The sequence below is a fragment of the Coregonus clupeaformis genome, unplaced genomic scaffold (genome assembly GCF_020615455.1).
Source record: "Coregonus clupeaformis isolate EN_2021a unplaced genomic scaffold, ASM2061545v1 scaf2368, whole genome shotgun sequence".
Taxonomy (NCBI): Eukaryota; Metazoa; Chordata; class Actinopteri; order Salmoniformes; family Salmonidae; genus Coregonus; species Coregonus clupeaformis.
This window is the reverse complement of record NW_025535822.1, coordinates 1-21,608: the sequence shown is the minus strand read 5'-3', so window position 1 is coordinate 21,608 and position 21,608 is coordinate 1. Positions and strand designations below refer to the sequence as shown.

Below are 21,608 nucleotides of genomic sequence, written 5' to 3'. Positions count from 1 at the left end.
GTGCCTATTTTCGCAGCCGGCCGGGAGACTCATGGGCGGCGCACAATCGTCCTCTGTGTCAGTTGATAGAGCATCCTAGGGTTCGATTCCGGGGGCCAGTATAAAAATATATGTATTCACTAACTGTAAGTCGCTCTGGATATTGCTGATCAATTACAATATGGTATTATTTTTGGGGAAACATGCTTTTACTGTGTGAGTTCACATGGTAAAAGGTGTTAGAATTGATGTTACTTTATGAACTTTATGCTTGCTTGATTAAAAAAGGATAATTGATTGATCACATTCACTCAGATTAGTGCAATTTATTTATTTGTGATTCATTCATTCATTTGTCTATAAATATATTTTGCCTTGAAGCTCGCTCGTTTAATTTGCACATTCGTAACACTACAATAATTGATCTGAGTGAGAGTCTGGACAAACGTCATTGTCAATTTGGAAAAGGCATTCTTACAGGCCGCCTTGGTGTGGCGGAAATGAATCGGACCAAAGGGTCCTTCGAACCAAACATGTGGGTCACATTGCATCAGACGGCCAACCACTGGAAATACGCTGCTTATCCGGAACTCATGAGTTGACGTCTCTTTCTTCTTCATTCAAAGGTATGGGCAACTTTTACAAGTGCCATTTAGTTTTAAATTATATGGAAACTTTGTGTACGTAATTAATTGTGTAAGGCAGGCGAATAACTGCCATTGTTTCGGTAAAAAGCTGAGGGATGGGGCTGGTGAAATGTAACAATTCTCAAATTCATAGATAGAGCTATGGATGCAAGGACTGACCATTCATGATATCAACATGATAGTTTTAACCATTTTTTGAGGCTATATAGTGTTTGTTTACATTTAGCTACTTTGTTTACAAACATTGGAGTAAAACAAGCATATATTTTGGGTTCTGATGGTGCACACCGTTGAACGAAGCTCATGAGGCATTTAGCTATAAGTTATATTTTTCAAGAATGAATGAGTACACATTTACTTAAAATTGATATTGCAACTGCAGATTGTCCCTTTAACGTTACAGCTTGCCAAAGCTGATGATTAGTTAGCCGACTGAACTCCACTCATAAACTTCCTTCACCATGGAGTGGAGTTTAGTCCGCTAATGGTTAGCTAGCTAGTAGGTTAGCATGCCTTTCCAGTTTGACAGATTTGTTGCATTAGAAAATAGCGCATGAATCGTGGCATAGCCATCTGCGCACATCTCTGTTTGTGGAACTGTCTGTTTACTTCCCAGATTTGTAGCTAACGTTAGCGTTTGTTACTTGCCAGAGATGTAACGTTAGTATAGCATAACTTAAGTTAGCATAAACAAACATGCCCAAACAGTAACGGTACTGACTACTGTTATGTAGCTAGGCTGCTAGCAAGCTAGTTTTAGCTGAGATTGATGAGCTCACAAGGATATCATGACTTGTGAAGTGGTTTGCATCCAAATACACCTCTATACTATTTAATGAAGCTATGGAAGCGTTATCATTTGCCTGCCATTATATTGTCTGACACACCCATCTCCCTCATCATTCTCTCCCCTCTCCTAGGGATGGCTTCGCTCTACGTCTCCCCCCACCCTGACGACTTCAGGAGCCTCATGGCCCTGGTCGCTGCAGAGTTCTGCCCCTCTCGGCCCTGCACACTCATAGAGGACCCTCCTGCTTCCCTGGCCCTGCGGTCTCGCCCCAGCTTGGTGCTGGGCTCTGGGGGAGGTGAGGTGCTCTCTGGGGCCAGTGCTGTTGGATGGTACCTAGCCTCTCAGGGGAAGAAGACAGGGTTGAATGCTAAGCAGGAGAGTCAGGTGTGGCAGTGGCTCAGCTTTGCAGACAATGAGCTGACTCCTGTGTCCTGTGCTGTGGTGTTCCCACTGCTGGGGGTGATGGGACTGGATAAGAAGGTGAGGGAGAGGGTCTCACCACTGGCAGCAACCCATGCAGTCACAAACACAAAATAGGAGTATAATGGTGAATGTTTACTTAATTTCAAATGATTGGGACTATGGGATTGATTGAACAATGACAAAGCAAGGGGATGGAACACTAATCTGGAATAAAACACAGCCCAAGACAAATTCCTGTGTTAACATTGTTGATTGCCAATTGTTTTTTCTGATTCTGATGATTCCATGCAGCTTCAGCAGAGTTCTCATGCTGAGATGATGCGCGTGCTAAACATTCTCGATAAGAACCTGGAGCCTAGAACATTCCTGGTGGGAGACAGCCTCACTCTGGCCGACATCGCTGTGGCAACCGCAGCACTCCTGCCCTTCAAATATGTGAGCCAAGTCTTTATGTTAACGTTTATATTTTTATCTTAAGTGTATATGTTTATCATCTTCCTCATTCTTTAATGTTAGGAAGAAGTGAAAGTATTTGTCTTCTGTTAACAGACTGTCTGGTAAGTGAGTGCTGGGGTGTATTCATTACGTCTTGCAACAGAACCTGTTTACCGTTTAAGAACCAAACGGAAGCAAATGGAGCAAGCGAAACGGGGGGCCTACCTGCATTTGTCCTATAGAAACACTTGTTTTCGTTGTATAAAACATTTTCCCCGTTTGGAGTAAACTGTTTCTCTTGCGAAACATTTTGCAACAGACAAAACGTTTAGCAACAGAATCGGCGTAATGAATACACCCCAGTTGTAAAGCTGATGTCACACGAAGCAATCTGTATGCAATTTCTGTTGCAGATTGCAAGTGTCATCATCTCAAGCAACTTTGCTGATACACAAAGCAACTCGACTGAAATTGCATGCAACATCCAATGTAAGATCTACCTGTTTCGCATTGTTTGTTTGAACTCCAATAACATTCCTCTTATTATGTCATTCTAGGCCGTGGAGCCGTCCAACAGGAAAGCCCTCACCAACGTGACCAGGTGGTTTCTGACCTGTGTCAACCAGCCTCAGTTTGTCAAGGTCCTGGGACAGATCTCTCTGTGTGAGAAGATGGTGCCCGTCACACCCAAACCCAGCGTTGCTACTGTTCCTGCTGCTAACGCCAATCCAACTGCTGATGCCAACGCTGCCAATGGTAAGGGGCTTAGGCCATGTCTTTGACTGTGAGTAACTTGTCTGGTAGTATGTGTTAAAGATGCACTATGCAGAAATTGCTCCCCCATTTCCTGGTTGCAAAAATTCTAATAGTGCGCCTAATTTCAGTTTATACAACATAACATAACGTGTAGCTCAGTTGGTAGAGCATGGCGCTTGCAACTCCAGGGTTGTGGGTTCGTTTACCACGGGGGGCCAGTATGAAAAAATAAAAATGTATGCACTGTAAGTGATAAGAGCGTCTGCTAAATGACTAAATAACAAGCCAGTATAGTGTAGAGAACCATGGTACCATCTAAACCACTGTGAAATATATATTTTCCATAACCCAAAATATTGTATTTTCAGCTGTTTGAAGCTGGTGTACAAAACCGAAAGTAAAAGATGCAAAAACTAAACTTGAGTACGGGAAGCATAGAAATAGCGCAGGTAGAACTCTGTCAACCACCGCATTCTTATTGGCAGACTAAATAGCCTTGGTTTCTCAAATGACTGCCTAGCCTGGTTCACCAACTACTTCTCAGATAGAGTTCAATGTGTCAAATCGGAGGGCATGTTGTCTGGACCTATGGCAGTCTCTATGGGGGTGCCACAGGGTTCAATTCTTGGGCCAACTCTTTTCTCCGTGTATATCAATGATGTCGCTCTTGCTGCTGGTGACTCTCAGATCCACCTCTACGCAGATGACACCATTTTGTATACATCTGGCCCTTCATTGGACACTGTGTTAACAAACCTCCAAACGAGCTTCAATGCCATACAACACTCCTTCAGTAGCCTCCAACTGCTCTTAAACACTAGTAAAACTAAATGCATGCTCTTCAATCGAACGCTGCTGGCACCCGCCCATCCGACTAGAATCACTACTCTCGACGGGTCTGACCTAGAGTATGTGGACAACTACAAATACCTAGGTGTCTGGTTAGACTGTAAACTCTCCTTCCAGACTCACATTAAGAATCTCCAATCCAAAGTTAAATCTAGAATTGGCTTCCTATTTCGCAACAAAGCCTCCTTCACTCATGCTGCCAAACATGCCCTCGTAAAACTGACTATCCTACCGATCCTTGACTTCGGCGATGTCATTTACAAAATAGCCTCCAACACTCTACTCAGCAAATTGGATGTAGTCTATCACAGTGCCATCCGTTTAGTCTCCAAAGCCCCATACACTACCCACCACTGTGACCTGTACACTCTTGTTGGCTGGTCCTCACTACATGTTCATCGTCAAACCCACTGGCTCCAGGCCATCTATAAATCACTGCTAGGCAAATCCCCGCCTTATCTTAGCTCATTGGTCACCATAGCAGCACCCACCCGTAGTCTGCGCTCCAGCAGGTATATCTCACTGGTCATCCCCAAAGCCAACACCTCCTTTGGCCGCCATTCCTTCCAGTTCTCTGCTGCCAATGATTGGAACGAATTGCAAAAATCTCTGAAGCTGTAGACTCTTATCTCCCTCACTAACTTTAAGCATCAGTTGTCAGAGCACCTTACTGATCACTGCACCTGTACACAGCCCATCTGAAATTGCCCACCCAACTACCTCATCCCTATATTGTTATTTATTTTGCTCTTTTGCACCCCAGTATCTCTACTTGCACATAATCTCTTGCACATCTAGCATTCCAGTGTTAATACTAATTGTAATTATTTTGCACTATAGCCTATTTATTGCTTTACCTCCATAACTTGCTACATTTGCACACACTGTATATATATTTTCTGTTGTATTTTTTGACTTTATGTTTTTTTACCCCATATGTAACTCTGTGTTGTTGTTTTTATCGCACTGCTTTGCTTTATCTTGGCCAGGTCGCAGTTGTAAATGAGAACTTGTTCTCAACTGGCTTACCTGGTTAAATAAAGGTGAAATAAAAAATAAGATAAAAAAAGAACAGATCTACCGCTTCTTAGACTTGCTTTCAATGAGAATGGCAGATCTATAACACACATTTCTATGTGAATTTGGTCGGGTCGCCCGAAAAGTTACATGTTGCAGCTTTAAGAATTTGCAAACAATATGGAATCAATAAAATGACAAAAGCACCTTCAATTCGATTGTATATTGCATGCAATAAAAACATTATAATAATTTTGAGTTGACTCGTATATCTGCAAAGTTGCTTGAGATGATGTCATTTGCATCCTGCAAATGCAACAGAAATTCTGCCCAAGTTTCTTTGTGTGAGATCAGCTTGAAAAATAACTTTATTATCCTGAAGACCAACAGTGTTTTCTTGTCAAGCTGTAAATGAATGGCCAATCAGTTTCAGTTTTCACAACATTTGGCATCTTATCAGTTAGGTACATTTATTTTCTGGATACATAGCAGCATGAGTGATTCCTTGTGTGTGTGTGTGTGTCAGCCTGTGTTTGTTTGTGTGTGTGTTTATTCTCAGAAGTGTGTTCTCTCTCTCAGGCAAACCAAAGACAGAAGCTCAGCTGAAGAAGGAGGCTAAAAACAGAGAGAAGCTGGAGAAGTTCCAAAAGAAGAAGGAGATAGAGGAGAAGAAAAAGCAAGAAAGGAAACTGGCACCCCCGACAGAGGTATGAAGATGGATAGATGGCTGGTTTCATTTCTCATTTTCACTGTTGCAAAGACCATTGCTGTCTGGATCAACTAGAAAACACAACTAAAGAGGAACCCAACAAGATGATGATCCTTAAAGTATACTCCCTTTACTGTTTTTACAGCCTAGATAATGTAATTCAGTAGGTGTCTGGCCAATAGGTCTCATCAGTCTCATTCTGGTCTCTCTCCAGAAAAAGGCCAAACCAGAGAAGAAGGACCTGGGAGTGATCTCATACGACGTTCCCACTCCTCCTGGAGAGAAAAAAGGTGCTTATTAACCATAGAATTAGGAATTAGAATAATTTAATAGGATCTCTGTTATCAACCATGTTTAATCCACCACTCTCTCTATTATACTCACTTTTGTGTGTTGTGCATATTAAACTCCTATCTCTCCCTGTGTCAGACGTCCTGAGCCCCCTGCCAGACTCGTACAGCCCTCAGTACGTGGAGGCAGCCTGGTACTCCTGGTGGGAGAAGCAGGGATACTTCAAGCCTGAGTACGGGGTGAGACTGTCACACTCTTTATGTATTTCATAGTTTATGCTTGTTTATGAAATGTGACATTTAACCAACCCATGGCTTTGAGGTCTCAATCAAGCTATTATGATGCTCCTATATTCTTCAGCGGAAGCGTATCAGTGAGCCAAACCCCCGTGGAGTCTTCATGATGTGTATCCCTCCGCCCAATGTGACGGGATCTCTTCACTTAGGCCATGCCCTAACCAACGCCATCCAGGACTGTCTGACCAGATGGTAATGGGATTCTCTATCTGATTACACCAATCTGCTCTCTCTCTTTCTAGCAGTTTGTTTTCACATCCTTTCACCAATCTCACTCTCTATCTTTCTTCTTTCTACCAACCTCACACTTTCTCTTTCATTCTCTCTCTCACTGTCTTGCTTTCTCTCTCTTGCTGTCATGACACTACGTGTCCCACTTCTCTCTCCACCTCTCTCATGTCCCATTCTAAACATTCTGAAGTCCTGTAATCTAGTTCTGTCCTTATCAAATCAAATTTTATTGGCCACATGCGCCGAATACAACAGGTGCAGACATTACAGTGAAATGCTTACTTACAGCCCTTAACCAACAGTGCATTTATTTTTGTATAAAAAAGTAAAAATAAAAACAACAACTAAAAAGTGTTGAGAAAAAAAGAGCAGAAGTAAAATAAAATAACAGTAGGGAGGCTATATATACAGGGGGGTACCGGTGCAGAGTCAGTGTGCGGGGGCACCGGCTAGTTGAGGTAGTTGAAGTAATATGTACATGTGGGTAGAGTTAAAGTGACTATGCATAAATAATTAACAGAGTAGCAGCAGCGTAAAAAGATGGGGTGGGGGGGCAGTGCAAATAGTCCGGGTAGCCATGATTAGCTGTTCAGGAGTCTTATGGCTTGGGGGTAGAAGCTGTTGAGAAGTCTTTTGGACCTAGACTTGGCACTCCGGTACCGCTTGCCGTGTGGTAGCAGAGAGAACAGTCTATGACTAGGGTGGCTGGAGTCTTTGACAATTTTGAGGGCCTTCCTCTGACACCGCCTGGTATAGAGGTCCTGGATGGCAGGAAGCTTGGCCCCAGTGATGTACTGGGCCGTACGCACTACCCTCTGTAGTGCCTTGCGGTCGGAGGCCAAGCAGTTGCCATACCAGGCGGTGATGCAACCAGTCAGGATGCTCTCGATGGTTCAGCTGGTATACTTTTTGAGGATCTGAGGACGCCATGCCAAATCTTTTTCAGTCTCCTGAGGGGGAATAGGCTTTGTCGTGCCCTCTTCACGACTGTCTTGGTGTGTTTGGACCATGATAGTTCATTGGTGATGGTGGACACCAAGGAACTTGAAGCTCTCAACCTGTTCCACTACAGCCCTGTCGATGAGAATGGGGGCGTGCTCAGTCCTCTTTTTTTCCCTGTAGTCCACAATCATCTCCTTTGTCTTGGTCACGTTGAGAGGGAGAGGTTGTTATCCTGGCACCACACGGCCAGGCTCGGCCCTGACCTCCCCTATAGGCTCTCATCGTGTCGGTGATCAGGCCTACCACTGTTGTGTCGTCGGCAAACTTAATGATGGTGTTGGAGTCGTGCCTGGCCATGCAGTCATGGGTGAACAGGGAGTACAGGAGTGGACTGAGCACGCACCCCTGAGGGACCCCCGTGTTGAGGATCATACTTATCGCAGTATGATGATCCGTTTCCTGTTTCCTCCCTCTCCCCAGGCATCGTATGCGTGGCGAGACGACCCTGTGGAACCCAGGCTGTGACCACGCGGGCATCGCCACCCAGGTGGTGGTGGAGAAAAAGCTGATGAGGGAGAGGGGCATGAGCCGACACGACCTGGGGAGAGACCAGTTCATCCAGGAGGTCTGGAAGTGGAAGAACGAGTGAGTGGAGGGAGAGGAGAGGGAGAAGGAGAGAGGGTTTCAAAAGAAAGAACAACAATAGTAGAGAAAGTAAGAGCTAGAATTTCTCCCTTTCTTCCCCTTCCTTCCTCCCTCCTTCTCTTTCGTCCTCCCTGTGCTGTGTTGTAGGAAGGGAGACCGTATCTACCACCAGCTGAAGAAGCTGGGTTCCTCTCTGGACTGGGACAGAGCCTGCTTCACTATGGACCCTGTGAGTTCACTATCATTTCCATTACCTTACACTTTACATTACCTATCACCTTTCCTGTGTCGTCATGGACAACTCATGAGACATTTATTAGTCTAATACATAAAGTACTATGTCTAGACTGAGCCTTTACCCATGTTGTAATGTTCCCAATACTAAACTATTGTGACTCCATCTCTAGAAACTGTCCTATGCAGTCCAGGAGGCGTTCATTCGTCTGCATGAGGACGGTGTGATCTACAGGAGCAAGAGGCTGGTCAACTGGTCCTGCACCCTCAACTCTGCCATCTCGGATATAGAGGTATGATTCTGTTGCAAAATATTTTAAACCGTTTTGAAACGTCCATTCTGTTGCATGCCGTAATGAACACCCCCATGATGCTGTGTTGTTCTCCAGGTGGATAAGAAGGAGCTGACTGGCAGGACTCTGCTACCCGTGCCTGGCTACAAGGACAAGGTGGAGTTTGGAGTACTGGTCTCCTTCTCCTACAAGATAGAGGGATCAGGTAAGAAATTGAGAGAAAAGGGGGAAAGAGTAATTTTGGGCTGGGGAGGTACAGGGACAGGGCTTTATCGTGAGTGTTTCTGTCAATTGTGTTAATTGATCTCTCCCTTCCATTTTTTTTCTCCCTCACGTATTTCTGTCTTCTTTTATTAAATGTCTCCCTCTGTCTCACTATGTCAGATGAGGAGGTGATTGTGGCGACCACTCGTATAGAGACCATGCTGGGAGATTCTGCTGTGGCCGTCCACCCTGCCGACCCCAGATACCAGGTCTCTACAACCCCGACCTACACACACACACACACACGCCCTGCCGACTCTACAACCTTCCAATAGATGCATTCTTTGGGAAAATCCATAAAATGTTATGCTTTCTTGACATTTAAATGTCGTTTTGATGAATGTTTTTGGCATTCTTATTGAGAACTAACACGTTTTGGTTTATCTGTGTCTCAGCACCTTAAAGGGAAGATGGTGCTTCATCCCTTCTGTGACAGGAAGATGCCCATCGTGTTTGATGAGTTTGTGGACGTCAACTTTGGAACAGGTACTAACCATGCTGTGTGGCCATGTGGCTTCCCTGGAGTAGTCTGGTGGTCCAAGGTACACTGTTGGTTTGTATGGTTGAGCTGTACTGAACCTTTTCTCTATCTCTCCCTCTCTTCTCATATATCTCTCCCTCCCTCTCTCCCTGTTCTCCCTCTCCTCTAGGTGCTGTGAAGATAACCCCAGCCCATGACCATAATGATTATGATGTTGGAAACAGACACAACCTGGCCTTCATCAACATCCTGGATGAGAACGGCCTGCTCATCAACGTGCCGGCTCCATTCCTGGTACAGTACACTCCCACTTCTTCTTCACTGGATCTTGTCTTCATGTCGTCTTAGTAGTTGAGGTGTATTGTCGCTCTTCTTCCTTAACCTCCTTGTTGTTCTGTGTGTTCTGTTTGGTAACATCCTCTCTGTTTTTCTCTGCCTACCTCCTCTCTCTCTCTCTCTCTCTCTCTCTCTATTGTCTCTCTCTCAGGGTATGAAACGCTTTGAGGCGAGGAAGGCTGTGCTGCAGGCTCTGAAGGACAGAGGCCAGTTCAAGGAGACCAAAGACAACCCCATGGTGGTGCCTGTCTGCAGGTGTGTTACGATCAGTCCACATTACGAGCACATAAGCACAGATATTCCAGTCTAGTCAATGTGCATTCCTTTTTTCAGCTTCACACGCATCAGTGGGTGAAATGTGCTCACGTCTGTGTGCAGGTGTGGGAGCGTGTTAGTGAGAAAATTATGGATTTGAATAGTATTGAATGTGAGTGCGTTTCCCCTCTCTCCAGTCGTTCTAAGGACATAGTAGAGCCCCTGCTGAAGCCTCAGTGGTATGTAAACTGTGCTGACATGGGCAAGCAGGCAGCTGACTCGGTCCGGGAGGGAAGACTCAAAATCATCCCAGACCACCACCATAAGACCTGGTTCAACTGGTTGGACAACATCAGGTAGGTTTACTCTACACCCCTCCATCCCAGTCCCATCCTCTCTCTCCATCATCTCCATCCCATCATCTCCTTTCTGGTTCTGTTTTTCTCTTCCCTCTATACCTCTTTTTTGTCATCAGTCGTTCTGTCAGTCTTTACTTTCCTTCCCGTCCTACTCTTTAATGTGCTCCATCTCTCGACGCATTAGAAGGTGAGACAGCACATTTTCTCCATTATAGAAATACAGTGTATTACAGATCCTAGTTAAAAACAGGTAGCACCTCTACTCCAGTTGTTGGTTTGAGCACCAAACCCCTTTTCTTCTTTAGTGTTTCATCTGTCACCAGTTGTGCTCAGGTTTCCTCACCCTCTTATTATGTCTTACATATTCACTTGAACTCATCCACCTCTCTGTCCCTTCCTCCCAGGGACTGGTGTATCTCTCGTCAGCTGTGGTGGGGTCACAGAATCCCAGCCTACTTTGTCACTGTGAACGACCCTTCGGTCAAACCAGGAGAGGTAAGATCCATCTCTCTCTTTCTCTCTCTCTCATTCTCTGTGTCATTTAAGTCACACCTGCCTAACAACCCATGCCCCATCTCTCTGGCTTCACTCTCCCTTCTCCCTCCCTCCTGTCCTCTAGGACATGGATGGTCATTACTGGGTGAGTGGGAGGACAGAGGAGGAGGCCAGAGAGAAAGCTGCCAAGCGCTTCAATGTCTCCACTGACAAGATCACCCTCAGACAGGGTAAGATCTTCTCGCAAATGATGTTAATTTACAGTGTAATGTAGTATTCTGCCCATTGCCCAGTGATTTTTGTTCACTTCCTGTGTTACAGATGAGGATGTCCTCGACACATGGTTCTCCTCTGGTATTTTCCCCTTCTCCATCTTCGGCTGGCCCAACGAGGTGAGGCTGTGTGTGTGTGTGTGAGGCTGTGTGTGTGTATTAAAGTTGTTAACATATGCTTTCCATACTTCCTGTATTGATGATATTGAATGTGTGGGTAAGGTGTCTAGAGCTGAGTGTGTAATACCCTCTGTGTGTATAAATGTGTTTTCTCTCTCTGTCCAGACCCAGGACCTGAGTGTGTTCTACCCAGGCACCCTGCTGGAGACGGGTCATGACATCCTGTTCTTCTGGGTGGCCCGCATGGTGATGATGGGCCTCAAACTCACCGGCAAGCTGCCCTTCAAAGAGGTACGGCTCATTTAGAAGTAATGGCGTGTTGCCTCTGACCGGTGTAGCATGTGTCATTGATTACAGTGGGGACAGCCAGTATAGTACTGGTAATGTCGCAAAACGTGCCAATTCTACTGGTAAAGATACGTACAGACTTTAGTTACTAGAAATCCTCTGTTAAAATCTGTGTTATTGGTCAGATTTAAAGCCAGCATCACAGGTTTCCCACAGGGTCCAGTATGAAATAATAATAATAATGTATGCACTCACTAACTGTAAGTCGCTCTGGATAAGAGCGTCTGCTAAATGACTAAAATGTAAATGTAAATGTAATGTCTGTGTTTGTTACTAGGTGTACCTCCATGCGGTGGTGAGGGACGCCCATGGGAGGAAGATGAGCAAATCTCTGGGGAACGTCATCGACCCTCTGGACGTCATCACAGGCATCTCTCTGGAGGTAACACATACACGTGCTCCCATGGGGCTATTGTACTGTATGCTTTATTAAGCAGCTATTCCAGCTCATACCAGCTCTATTGAGGCCATGTATCTATCTCTCCTAGTGTTGCTCCCTCAAACAGAGCTGAGCTGATTAGGGTTTGGAGGTATCCACATGTTCTTACCGTCATACCGTTTCTGTACCATACCGGGGTATACAGTATTACCGGAAATGCACACAAGGGGCACAAAACTATTTAGGCAACACAGATCTTGATCCAGGAGGGGATTGAATGTGACCAATAAGCTGTAACCAAGAAGCTTGATCTTGACATCTAGCCACTTAGCTAGCAAGTTAGCAAACCAAATGCATAGCTGGAGCCCTGAGCTGGATGTAATTTGTTTGACACATCTTAGGTTTCTTATAGCTATACCTAACTTACAGTTAAAAGCAGTGGCATAGCGCGCAGCCCCCTGCTGAAATACCCCGGTATACGGTATATCGCCCAAACCTAGAGCTGAGTCAACCCTCTAGAGCAGTGGTCACCAACCTTTTTTGAGTCAAGTTCACTTTCGTAGTCAAAAAAGTAAGCCGATATCTACCGCTAAAAAAATAAAACATTTATCCTAATAAAGACAGTTCTGTAGGAATGAGGTTTGTGCAGTAGGCCCAATGCCTTATCACAGCATATTGGCTATATGCCTGGCCTGCCAATATGGTTATTCTCAGACCATATTATATTTAAAAACTCTAGCTTTGATAACAAAATAGATCAGTTTGTGTAGCACTTGCGAGGCACAACTGCGCATAAATTGAGATAATTTCAAATAATGAGGTTTTATTTTTATTATACTGGACTGTGGTACCTGCATCTAATGGTCATGGTGCTTTCAAGACAACTGAAGAAAAAAAAAAGAAGAGGTCAAATCATGACGTTAGTGATCTTCAGGTCGGAAAGTCAGAGCTCTAGAAAGATGCGAAGTTTCCGACTTGGAATTCAGAGTTGGATGATCATTCAAAACGATTTTTTCCCAGTCGGATCTCGTTTTTTCGGAGTTCCCTGTTGTTTTGAACATGGCATTAGTCTCAGCGAAGGGAGGGAGAGAGCAGCAGAGGGTCCGCCTCTCACGGTCCCTGCTCTATTCCTCGATATTAAAATAGACACTACGAGCTGCTAATAATAAAAACGCAGGGCTATCGATACACTTGGCTACTCGTTCATTGCAGCTGCAGTGCGAGTGGAAGTAGGGAGAAGCGCGTTTTAATGTTTTGTAATAGTGTTGAATAAAAACAGTGTTAACAGTACTGAATAAAAACTTAGACATGAACTCACTCATAAAAACAGCAGCTCTTTGCTGTATTCTTTGACAGTCTCTGTGGTCATGATTTTAAAAGTTATGAAATCTCATGTAGGCTAGTATCAAACTTTGCTGTAGCCGGGGTCATGGAAGCTGTAGACACGGTAATTTGAGCTATCTGAATTGCAAGTGCGGTAGGCGCACTCGATTTAGCCACAGATCTCCCGGTCTGCTGGGTAGGCGCAGTGTGACTTTACAGACAAATGAAATGACAGCCCATACTCTTACTACAGTGGGGAGAACAAGTATTTGATACACTGCCGATTTTGCAGGTTTTCCTACTTGCAAAGCATGTAGAGGTCTGTCATTTTGATCATAGGTACACTTCAACTGTGAGAGACGGAATCTAAAACAAAAATCCAGAAAATCACATTGTATGATTTTTAAGGTCCCCCTGCTCAAGCCAGCGCATGTCCAGGCCCGTCTGAAGTTTGCCAATGACCATCTGGATGATCCAGAGGAGGAATGGGAGAAGGTCATGTGGTCTGATGAGACAAAAATAGAGCTTTTTGGTCTAAACTCCACTCGCCGTGTTTGGAGGAAGTAGAAGGATGAGTACAACCCCAAGAACACCATCCCAACCGTGAAGCATGGAGGTGGAAACATCATTCTTTGGGGATGCTTTTCTGCAAAGGGGACAGGACGACTGCACCGTATTGAGGGGAGGATGGATGGGGCCATGTATCGCGAGATCTTGGCCAACAACCTCCTTCCCTCAGTAAGAGCATTGAAGATGGGTCGTGGCTGGGTCTTCCAGCATGACAACGACCCGAAACACACAGCCAGGGCAACTAAGGAGTGGCTCCGTAAGAAGCATCTCAAGGTCCTGGAGTGGCCTAGCCAGTCTCCAGACCTGAACCCAATAGAAAATCTTTGGTGGGAGCTGAAAGTCCGAATTGCCCAGCGACAGCCCCGAAACCTGAAGGATCTGGAAAAGGTCTGTATGGAGGAGTGGGCCAAAATCCCTGCTGCAGTGTGTGCAAACCTGTTCAAGACCTACAGGAAACGTATGATCTCTGTAATTGCAAACAAAGGTTTCTGTACCAAATATTAAGTTCTGCTTTTCTGATGTATCAAATACTTATGTCATGCAATAAAATGCAAATTAATTACTTAAAAATCATACAATGTGATTTTCTAGATTCCGTCTCTCACAGTTGAAGTGTACCAATGATAAAAATTACAGACCTCTACATGCTTTGTAAGTAGGAAAACCTGCAAAATCGGCAGTGTATCAAATACTTGTTCTCCCCACTGTATATCAGGTGGATTGAGGAACCAACTATGTCTTTTGCTATGTTGAATCAAGGTGTCATGCATTTATGTTGTCACAAAGCTGTTGAACTGCAAGTGTGGTTAAGGGCCGAGAACGAAGCACCAGGACACAGAGAGATGTATCTCTGCTGACCCTTTGTTTGTGTGTGTGTGTGTGTGTGGCAGGGTCTGTATGCCCAGCTGCAGGACAGTAATCTGGACCCAGTAGAGGTAGAGAAGGCCAAGCAGGGACAGAAGTCTGACTACCCCACTGGTATCCCAGAGTGTGGCACAGATGCCCTCCGCTTCGCCCTGTGTGCCTACACCAGCCAAGGTGCACCACTCACTACTGCCATCTGGTGGTGTTGGCAGTGTCATGTTATGGCTGGCATGGCATGTACACACCAACACTACACTTTCTTTTTCCTCTCTCCCCCTCTGGTCTTTTCCGTGTTCTCACACTCTTAACTCTCTCAGGCAGGGACATTAACATGGATGTGAATCGTATCCTTGGCTACCGTCACTTCTGTAACAAGCTGTGGAATGCTGTGAAGTTTGCCATGAGGACGCTGGGAGACAACTTTGTTCCTTCAGAGAAAGCCCAGGTGAGAGGAGACGGGTGAGAACTCTACTACAGTATCTTTATCTAAGCCTATTCAGTGTGTGCATACTGCAGTGTCATGCCCATGTAAATGAAGGAAAATAAACTTGCTTAGAGAAAATGCTCTTAATTTGATACAGTTAATCAGTGAGTGAATACATGTCTTTGTATGATAAAATGGTATTTAGGTTTATATCTCTGTAAAATGTCCAATGATCCTTCCTCCTCCTGTCAGCTGTGTGGGGAGGAGAGTGTGTCAGACCGGTGGATTCTGTCCCGTCTGTGTACTGCTGTGGGGCTGTGTAATGCAGGGTTCCAGGCCTACGACTTCCCAGCTATCACCACAGCCATCTACAACTTCTGGCTCTACGAGCTCTGTGACGTCTATCTGGTGAGAGTCTGTTTGCCTGTCTCTCTCTGCCTGTCTCTGTCTGTCAGTGCGAAGTGGTGTGAGAATCTGTGTGAAAGTGGTGTGTGTGTGGAATTAATATATTGCCACTCCTTAACTTCCCGCTCTCTACCTTCATCCTCGGCCCTCCCCCCTTCTCTACCTTCCTCCCTCCTCACCGCTCCAGGAGAGTGTGAAGCCAGTGTTCTCCAGGGCGGAGGAGGACAGTGGGTCTCAGAGCCAGGCTGTAATCTGCAGACAGACCCTGTTCACCTGCCTGGAGACCGGCCTGCGCCTCCTAGCTCCCATCATGCCCTTCGTGGGCGAGGAGCTCTACCAGAGGTTGCCACGTCGACGATCCCAGGGCGGCCGCCCTAGTATCCATGTCACGCCCTACCCTGAGACTGAGGAGGTGAGGAGGGAGGGATTCGAGGGACTGAACTTTATATTGATACACTGAATGTCTGTATAATAAACCACAGGGCATGTGTTATCATATTGACTGTAATTTGTGGTTTGAGGTGGTTGTCTGACCGTCGTCTCTGTGTGGTCTCTAGTTCTGCTGGCACAGTGAGGAGGTGGACCGTCAGATGGAGTTTGTGATGACCGTGGTCCGGACCATCCGTTCACTCAGGGCCGACTACAACCTGACCAAGACACGCGCCGATTGTGAGTTCATACATGACCACACGCTGACCATAAGCACTGTACTATATTTACTACTTTGTTATAGCAAGGCTACATGACTTAGTCAAAATTGGCATGATTACCTACTTTGATGACTAGAACACTTCTCCTAGCATAGTGTTACATATTATAACCATATTATAGCCCTAACTCTTCCCCCCTCCCTCCCCAGGCTACCTCCAGTGTATAGACAGTGAAACGGTGTCTCTGGTGGAGCAGTACAGTCTGCAGATCCAGACCCTGTCCCTTTCCCAGACCATCCAGCCCATCCCAGCCAACGGGGCCGTCCCAGAGGGCTGTGCTGTGGCCATTGCCTCCGACAGGTGCACCGTCCACCTCATGCTCAAGGTAAGAGGTCAATTTTACAGGCTTCAACCGCACATTATTCTGTGTTGTGATTGGCTAACAGTGTATATTAGAGTAATCCGATGACTGTGTGCCAAACAGACATCTGTTTATTCCCTAGTAACATTTTGTTTCACTTTTTCCTCTGTTTTTCCAACTACGCTTCCTTTTCTTATCTCCTCATTGTTAATATCTCTCCCTCATCTCTCTCTCCCAGGGTCTGATAGACTTGGAGAAGGAGGTGGCCAAGCTGACTGTGAAGAAGGGAGAGCTGGAGAAACAGATGGATAAACTGAGAGAAAAGATGGATAAGAGTGACTACAAGGAGAAGGTGCCTGTTAAAGTACAGGAGCTGGACGCTGAGAAGGTAAGGAGGGGTGGAGAAAATTAGTTATTACTCAGGTTTTCGTTTTTGGGGAAGTGGGGCATTCCTACAGTAAAAACGTTTTGCTTGGCTCTGCTTGTAAAGTGAGATTTCATCAGCCTCTTCTGAAGTGTGTGGTGACTTGTGGTCCTGCTCTCTAACCCTCATCTTCCTCTTCCAGCTGCGTCAGAGCCAGACAGAGCTAGAGAAAGCAAAGGAAGCCATAGACAACTTCAAGAGAATGATGTAACCTCCTCCCCCATCCCCTTTTACAATATGGTTTGGTAGATTTCTTAAGATAGTGAGCTCCAAAAGTATTGGGACAGTGACTCATTTTGTTTTGGCTCTATCTCCAGCACTTTGGATTTGAAATGATACAAATGACTGAGGTTAAAGTGCAGACTGTTAGATTTAATTTGAGGGTATTTTCATCCATATCGGGTGAACATTTCTACATGAATGTGTATGCTGCCATGATTACGAATAATCCAGAATTAATCTAGAATGAGTGAGAAATTTACAGACGCACAAATATCATACCCCCCATGTCTTGGGGGTATGATTTGTGCCTCTAACATTCTCACTCATTCACGATTATGTATGTACAAAAAGTTAACCTGATATGGATGAAAATACCCTCAAGTTAAAGCTGACAGTCTGCACTTTAACCTTTAACCCAAAATGTGGAGTACAGAGAGCCAAAACAACAATTTCACTGTCCCAATACTTTGAGCTCACTGTATTTCACCCTCCTGTTATTGTCTCATGTCAAAGTATTATGCCACTTTTCATAAAGGATTCTCTGAAGGGAAGTAAGTGAATAAAGACCTTACATTAGACAGGCCGGGATCTTTGTTCTTTCTTTCTTGACCTTGCTGCCATTCCTGTGTATTCTGCTCCTTTGGTGAAATGATTAGGTCCAGGAGTTTTTCCTGAGGATGTGACCTGACCTGGAAAACCTCAGGGCCCTAGTTGTCTATAATTAGGGCCTGGAACTTTGATAGTTATAGTCAGGAAAAAAACCTGGCCTCTAATGATACATGTAGGATTACAGTTTCATAAGAAATACAACAATTATTTTCCAACATTTTATTTAGCATTTATTTAACATTAAGAGCATTATCAGGATACAGATTTGTTCATAATGACTGTGTCCACATAAAATACTGGTTATTTTTATTTTTTTTGTAGAGCTTTAGAAAGTGAGGATGGCCTGGCTGTATTTGTAAAAAGTAGATATCGAGTCTAGGCTGAATCTGAGGCTATCAAAGCCAATTTGTTTATAGTAGAGTAGTTGAAATAACTGTTTACGTTTTAAAAATGCAGCCAGAGGGAGGAAAGGAGGGAGAGAGACGAGCTCCTCTTATTCCTTTAAGATGCATCTTTCCTTCCTTGTAGTAATGTAGTCACAGAAGCAATAGGATGGAGCCTTTAAAAAAAAAAAACTAATTACCTACAGATCAGTGGTTACTTCATGGAAGGGAGGAAGGAAGCATTTTAAATATCTAGTTCTCAGTGTCAGAGGCTTGAGGACAGCAGTGTATATGTAAGCAATAATGCACGAGGGGGTGTGGTATATGGCCAATATACCATGGCTAAGGGCTGTTCTTATTCTTGACGCAACGCGGAGTGCCTGGATACAGCCCTTAGCCGTGGTATATTGGCTATATATCACAAACCCCCGAGGTGCCTTATTGCTATTATAAACTGGTTACCAACGTTATTAGACCAGTACAAATAAATGTTTTGTCATACCCGTGGTATATGGTCTGATATACCACGGCTGTCAGCCAATCAGCATTCAGGGCTGGAACCACCCAGTTTATAAACGTGAACAAAGCCGTTACCGTGCCAACAGTAACAACAAAAACATATATCTGATACTCCGAGTCGATATTAACGTAATAAGGAATTCCCCTAGACCACGCCCACAAATTGGGAAAACAAACATTCTTTTACCATTCACCCCATTGTAAAAGAGCCAACTTTGTCGTAGATTTTTTTTTTTCTTCTACAGAAATAACAAAACATACCAAAAAGCTGCTGTGTTGTTCAATGTACATGTAGCCAGGTCAAAAAATAGAGCCTGCGAGAAGAGCCCTGTGGCTTCAGGCTATTCGGCGTGGGAAATGTGGGGACGCAGAGTAAGCGTTGCTATGCGTGTGGAAAACATATCACAGGTAAGACGTTTAACTTGTTCAGTACAGTTTGTTTAACCCCACTCACTACTTGTAGCTGTATAACGTTAGTCCGTTTGTTTGTGTTGTTGGTCTTGACTAGCTTAATGTTCCGGTCGCTAGCTAGCACTCAAGTGGCTGCTAGCATCGTCATAAAAAGGGGCATGAGGCAATATTACGTTTTTCTAAGTAGTGAAAACGCTAGGGAGCAGTACTCTTTAGACCTTTACTTTTCTTAAATGTAGTTTTGTAATTGATTAAAACAAGTAGACAAAATGCCAAGTTTTTGCTATGAGCCAATGGGGTAACCACAGGTGTTTTCCCCACAGGTGGGCAGGGTTGCAACATTCTAATACCGACTGGGTCTAGCTGCCTTGAACACCTCCCATAGATACATGATAACACCTTCAATCCATGCTCTGTAAACCTCATCTGATTGGTTGGTTTCGCCAGCCGCTTCACCTCCACCACTCTTTGCCTCTCGTTATCTTCTATCCATCCCTCATCTCTCTTTTACAGTCTCCAAGGGGCAGCGAATTCAGAGTAGGGGAGAGGAGTGCAGTGCGTTGACTCGAAGTTCCGCATGTACTTCCGTGCCTGAGGAAAGGAGGGAGGGAACAAGTGATGGAAACGGAGAAGAGTCGGACAATGAACGAGAGAGAACATTCCCAATAAATGGAACTCTGTAGATTAGATTTGCTTTTGTCTGACTGACTTTAATGGAAGCCCACCACCACCTGACATTTCCATATAAAGGGAATCAGATGTACTTAACAGGCATTAGCCAGCCACATAATAAATGCAGCTGCATTAGCAGTAATTGACACTCCTATCATGCTGTAGTAAATTACTTCAATAACCACAGAGCTCAATATAAATACATTACACCAGTCACAAGGAGAGCACAGGTGACCTAGTTACTATGGAAACCTCAAGTGTTCTTCAGCATGATAATTACCCTTAAGAACAGAGGGTGGGGAAGAGGGAGGACAGGTAAGCAATAAAGGATGGGGTGAAGAATAAAGGTAGGCTATTTGTAAGGCAGAGCGAAGAGGGACATAAGAAGAAAGGCACTGATGGATAGAGAGACAATAGAATGCAAGTCATGTTGTTGAGAGGGGGAACAATAGAAGTTTTCTCACCAGGAAAAGAGCCAGCTGCCGTCTTCCCTCCAGTGTCATGTCCTCACCTGACAAAACGGAAAGGGTTAAAACCACAACACGTGTGTGTGTTTAAATATGGATACACGATCTCAGCAGAGACAAGTGTCTAAGGGGCAGTAAACAAACCCTTTTGACAAAGACATTAATTCCGTCATCATTGTTAAGTAGTTCATCTAGGGAGATTCTAATCTGTCAACCAGCTGTAATAGTGTTTGAAGAGCAGTCTTACCAACGCTCCAGGGGAAGAAAACGTCTCTCTCTGTCTTATACGACTGCAGTACAGACACACACCAGTCATCATCCACCTCATAGCTACTGTACACTGCCGCCTCTTCTATGTGGTTGGTGGCTGCCAGCCATGCTCTGATGGCCCTGACTCCATCGTCTGTCATCACCTTGGGGTACCTGAAGATATGACATCAGAAAGGGTTTAAACAGAAACACAGCGCTCACTCTCTCTGTTCCTGGTGAATATATATGGTACAAGGCAACACCTTAGATGTCTGTGTGAGGTTGTGAATAATCAGGTCTGTAGTGTACAACGTGTACATAGATATAGGCCTACACAGCCTATGTGAGGTCTTCGAGACGGAGAACCGACCTGAACTGCAGAAGTTTGAGCAGGAGGTTGTTTCCTCTGTTGGACATGATATCTTCTGGACCCCTGAAACACAACACCGTCAGTTAGTGAAACCAGCCACTATAGCTATACACTGGTAACAAGTCTAGTGAATCTGAACGCGCCATAAGTATTTTATTTATTCATGCCTTCATAGTGACTCACGTGGTGGTAATGATCTCATCTTTGGTTCTTCTGATCAGAAGCACTGGTCCCTGGTACCTAATGAAGAACTCATGAGTGTTAGGGTCACAAAATACACAAAACCTCCCATCTTCCCGGCCCCTTTTGATTTGAACGAAACTTTCCATACATATTTGCCCATTGTAGGAGTGCTCAGAAAGTGTCCTTTGGACCTGAATGCCAAAACATTCAAGAGATAAAGGTGCTCAAAGTTGACCTATTTTGCATAGCCCCACAATACTATGAGACATCCATGTCTTCATCACTGGAAAAGATAAACAGTTGTAATTTATCATTTAAAAGCTTTAAAAAACAGGGTTGTCAAACTCTTATTTCTTTAAAATGTTGTTTTTTATAAATAGTAATTTTAAACCTTAAAACACAATTGTCCAAAAATGTAGCTTATACCCTACTTTACATCTGATGTTTGGTTGTGCCCGCCATCGGTTGAGACAACATGCTCTTGAATATAATAGTGGTCACGATACCAGAATTTTGACTTCGATACCAGGATTAGTATCACGATACTCAACACCAAAACAAGAAGGAATATTAGCCAGTCACAGAATGGCACTTGATCCAGACAGAAACTCAGCTACTGACTGCTCTGTTCAATCGTTGGGCATCTTTTGAGTTCA

General features: G+C 44.5%; 2 protein-coding genes and 1 long non-coding RNA gene across 3 annotated transcripts; 2 read left to right on the top strand and 1 right to left on the bottom strand.

Moving 5' to 3' along the window:
* The first annotated feature begins 529 nt into the window (after nt 1–529).
* On the top strand, nt 530–17,667 carry vars1 (valyl-tRNA synthetase 1). The gene is made up of 30 exons (XM_041852767.2): nt 530–605; nt 1,547–1,896; nt 2,131–2,274; nt 2,832–3,030; nt 5,476–5,603; nt 5,820–5,895; nt 6,035–6,135; nt 6,257–6,384; nt 7,846–8,010; nt 8,158–8,239; nt 8,418–8,537; nt 8,634–8,742; nt 8,922–9,010; nt 9,197–9,287; nt 9,452–9,576; nt 9,770–9,873; nt 10,071–10,229; nt 10,637–10,727; nt 10,852–10,957; nt 11,049–11,119; nt 11,285–11,410; nt 11,745–11,849; nt 14,630–14,777; nt 14,921–15,048; nt 15,280–15,435; nt 15,620–15,844; nt 15,990–16,101; nt 16,292–16,467; nt 16,682–16,831; nt 17,010–17,667. The coding sequence occupies exons 2-30, from the start codon at nt 1,549–1,551 to the stop codon at nt 17,076–17,078; spliced, it is 3,831 nt and encodes a 1,276-aa protein (XP_041708701.2). The 5' UTR covers nt 530–605; nt 1,547–1,548; the 3' UTR covers nt 17,079–17,667.
* A 1,252-nt stretch (nt 17,668–18,919) lies between these two features.
* Nucleotides 18,920–19,698, top strand: LOC123488492. The gene is made up of 2 exons (XR_006660118.1): nt 18,920–19,008; nt 19,525–19,698. It is a non-coding gene; the product is annotated as an uncharacterized LOC123488492 (long non-coding RNA).
* Nucleotides 19,002–21,113, bottom strand: abhd16a (abhydrolase domain containing 16A, phospholipase). Its single transcript, XM_041852777.2, has 5 exons — nt 20,953–21,113; nt 20,770–20,832; nt 20,398–20,573; nt 20,148–20,194; nt 19,002–19,602 (listed from the first exon to the last, which is right to left on the bottom strand). The coding sequence occupies exons 1-5, from the start codon at nt 21,096–21,098 to the stop codon at nt 19,519–19,521; spliced, it is 516 nt and encodes a 171-aa protein (XP_041708711.2). The 5' UTR covers nt 21,099–21,113; the 3' UTR covers nt 19,002–19,518.
* Between the last annotated feature and the right edge of the window lie 495 nt (nt 21,114–21,608).

Bases quoted from the DNA above. Each gene is read 5' to 3' on its own strand.
- vars1 (XM_041852767.2), top strand. From the start codon at position 1,549: ATGGCTTCGCTCTACGTCTCCCCCCACCCTGACGACTTCAGGAGCCTC. The intron at 14,778-14,920 runs GTGCACCACTCA...TAACTCTCTCAG, and splicing joins GTGTGCCTACACCAGCCAAG to GCAGGGACATTAACATGGAT. The intron at 16,832-17,009 runs GTAAGGAGGGGT...TTCCTCTTCCAG, and splicing joins AGGAGCTGGACGCTGAGAAG to CTGCGTCAGAGCCAGACAGA.
- abhd16a (XM_041852777.2), bottom strand. From the start codon at position 21,098: ATGGAAAGTTTCGTTCAAATCAAAAGGGGCCGGGAAGATGGGAGGTTT. The intron at 20,574-20,769 runs GTCGGTTCTCCG...TCATATCTTCAG, and splicing joins CTCAAACTTCTGCAGTTCAG to GTACCCCAAGGTGATGACAG. The intron at 20,195-20,397 runs GTAAGACTGCTC...CCGTTTTGTCAG, and splicing joins TTTCTTCCCCTGGAGCGTTG to GTGAGGACATGACACTGGAG.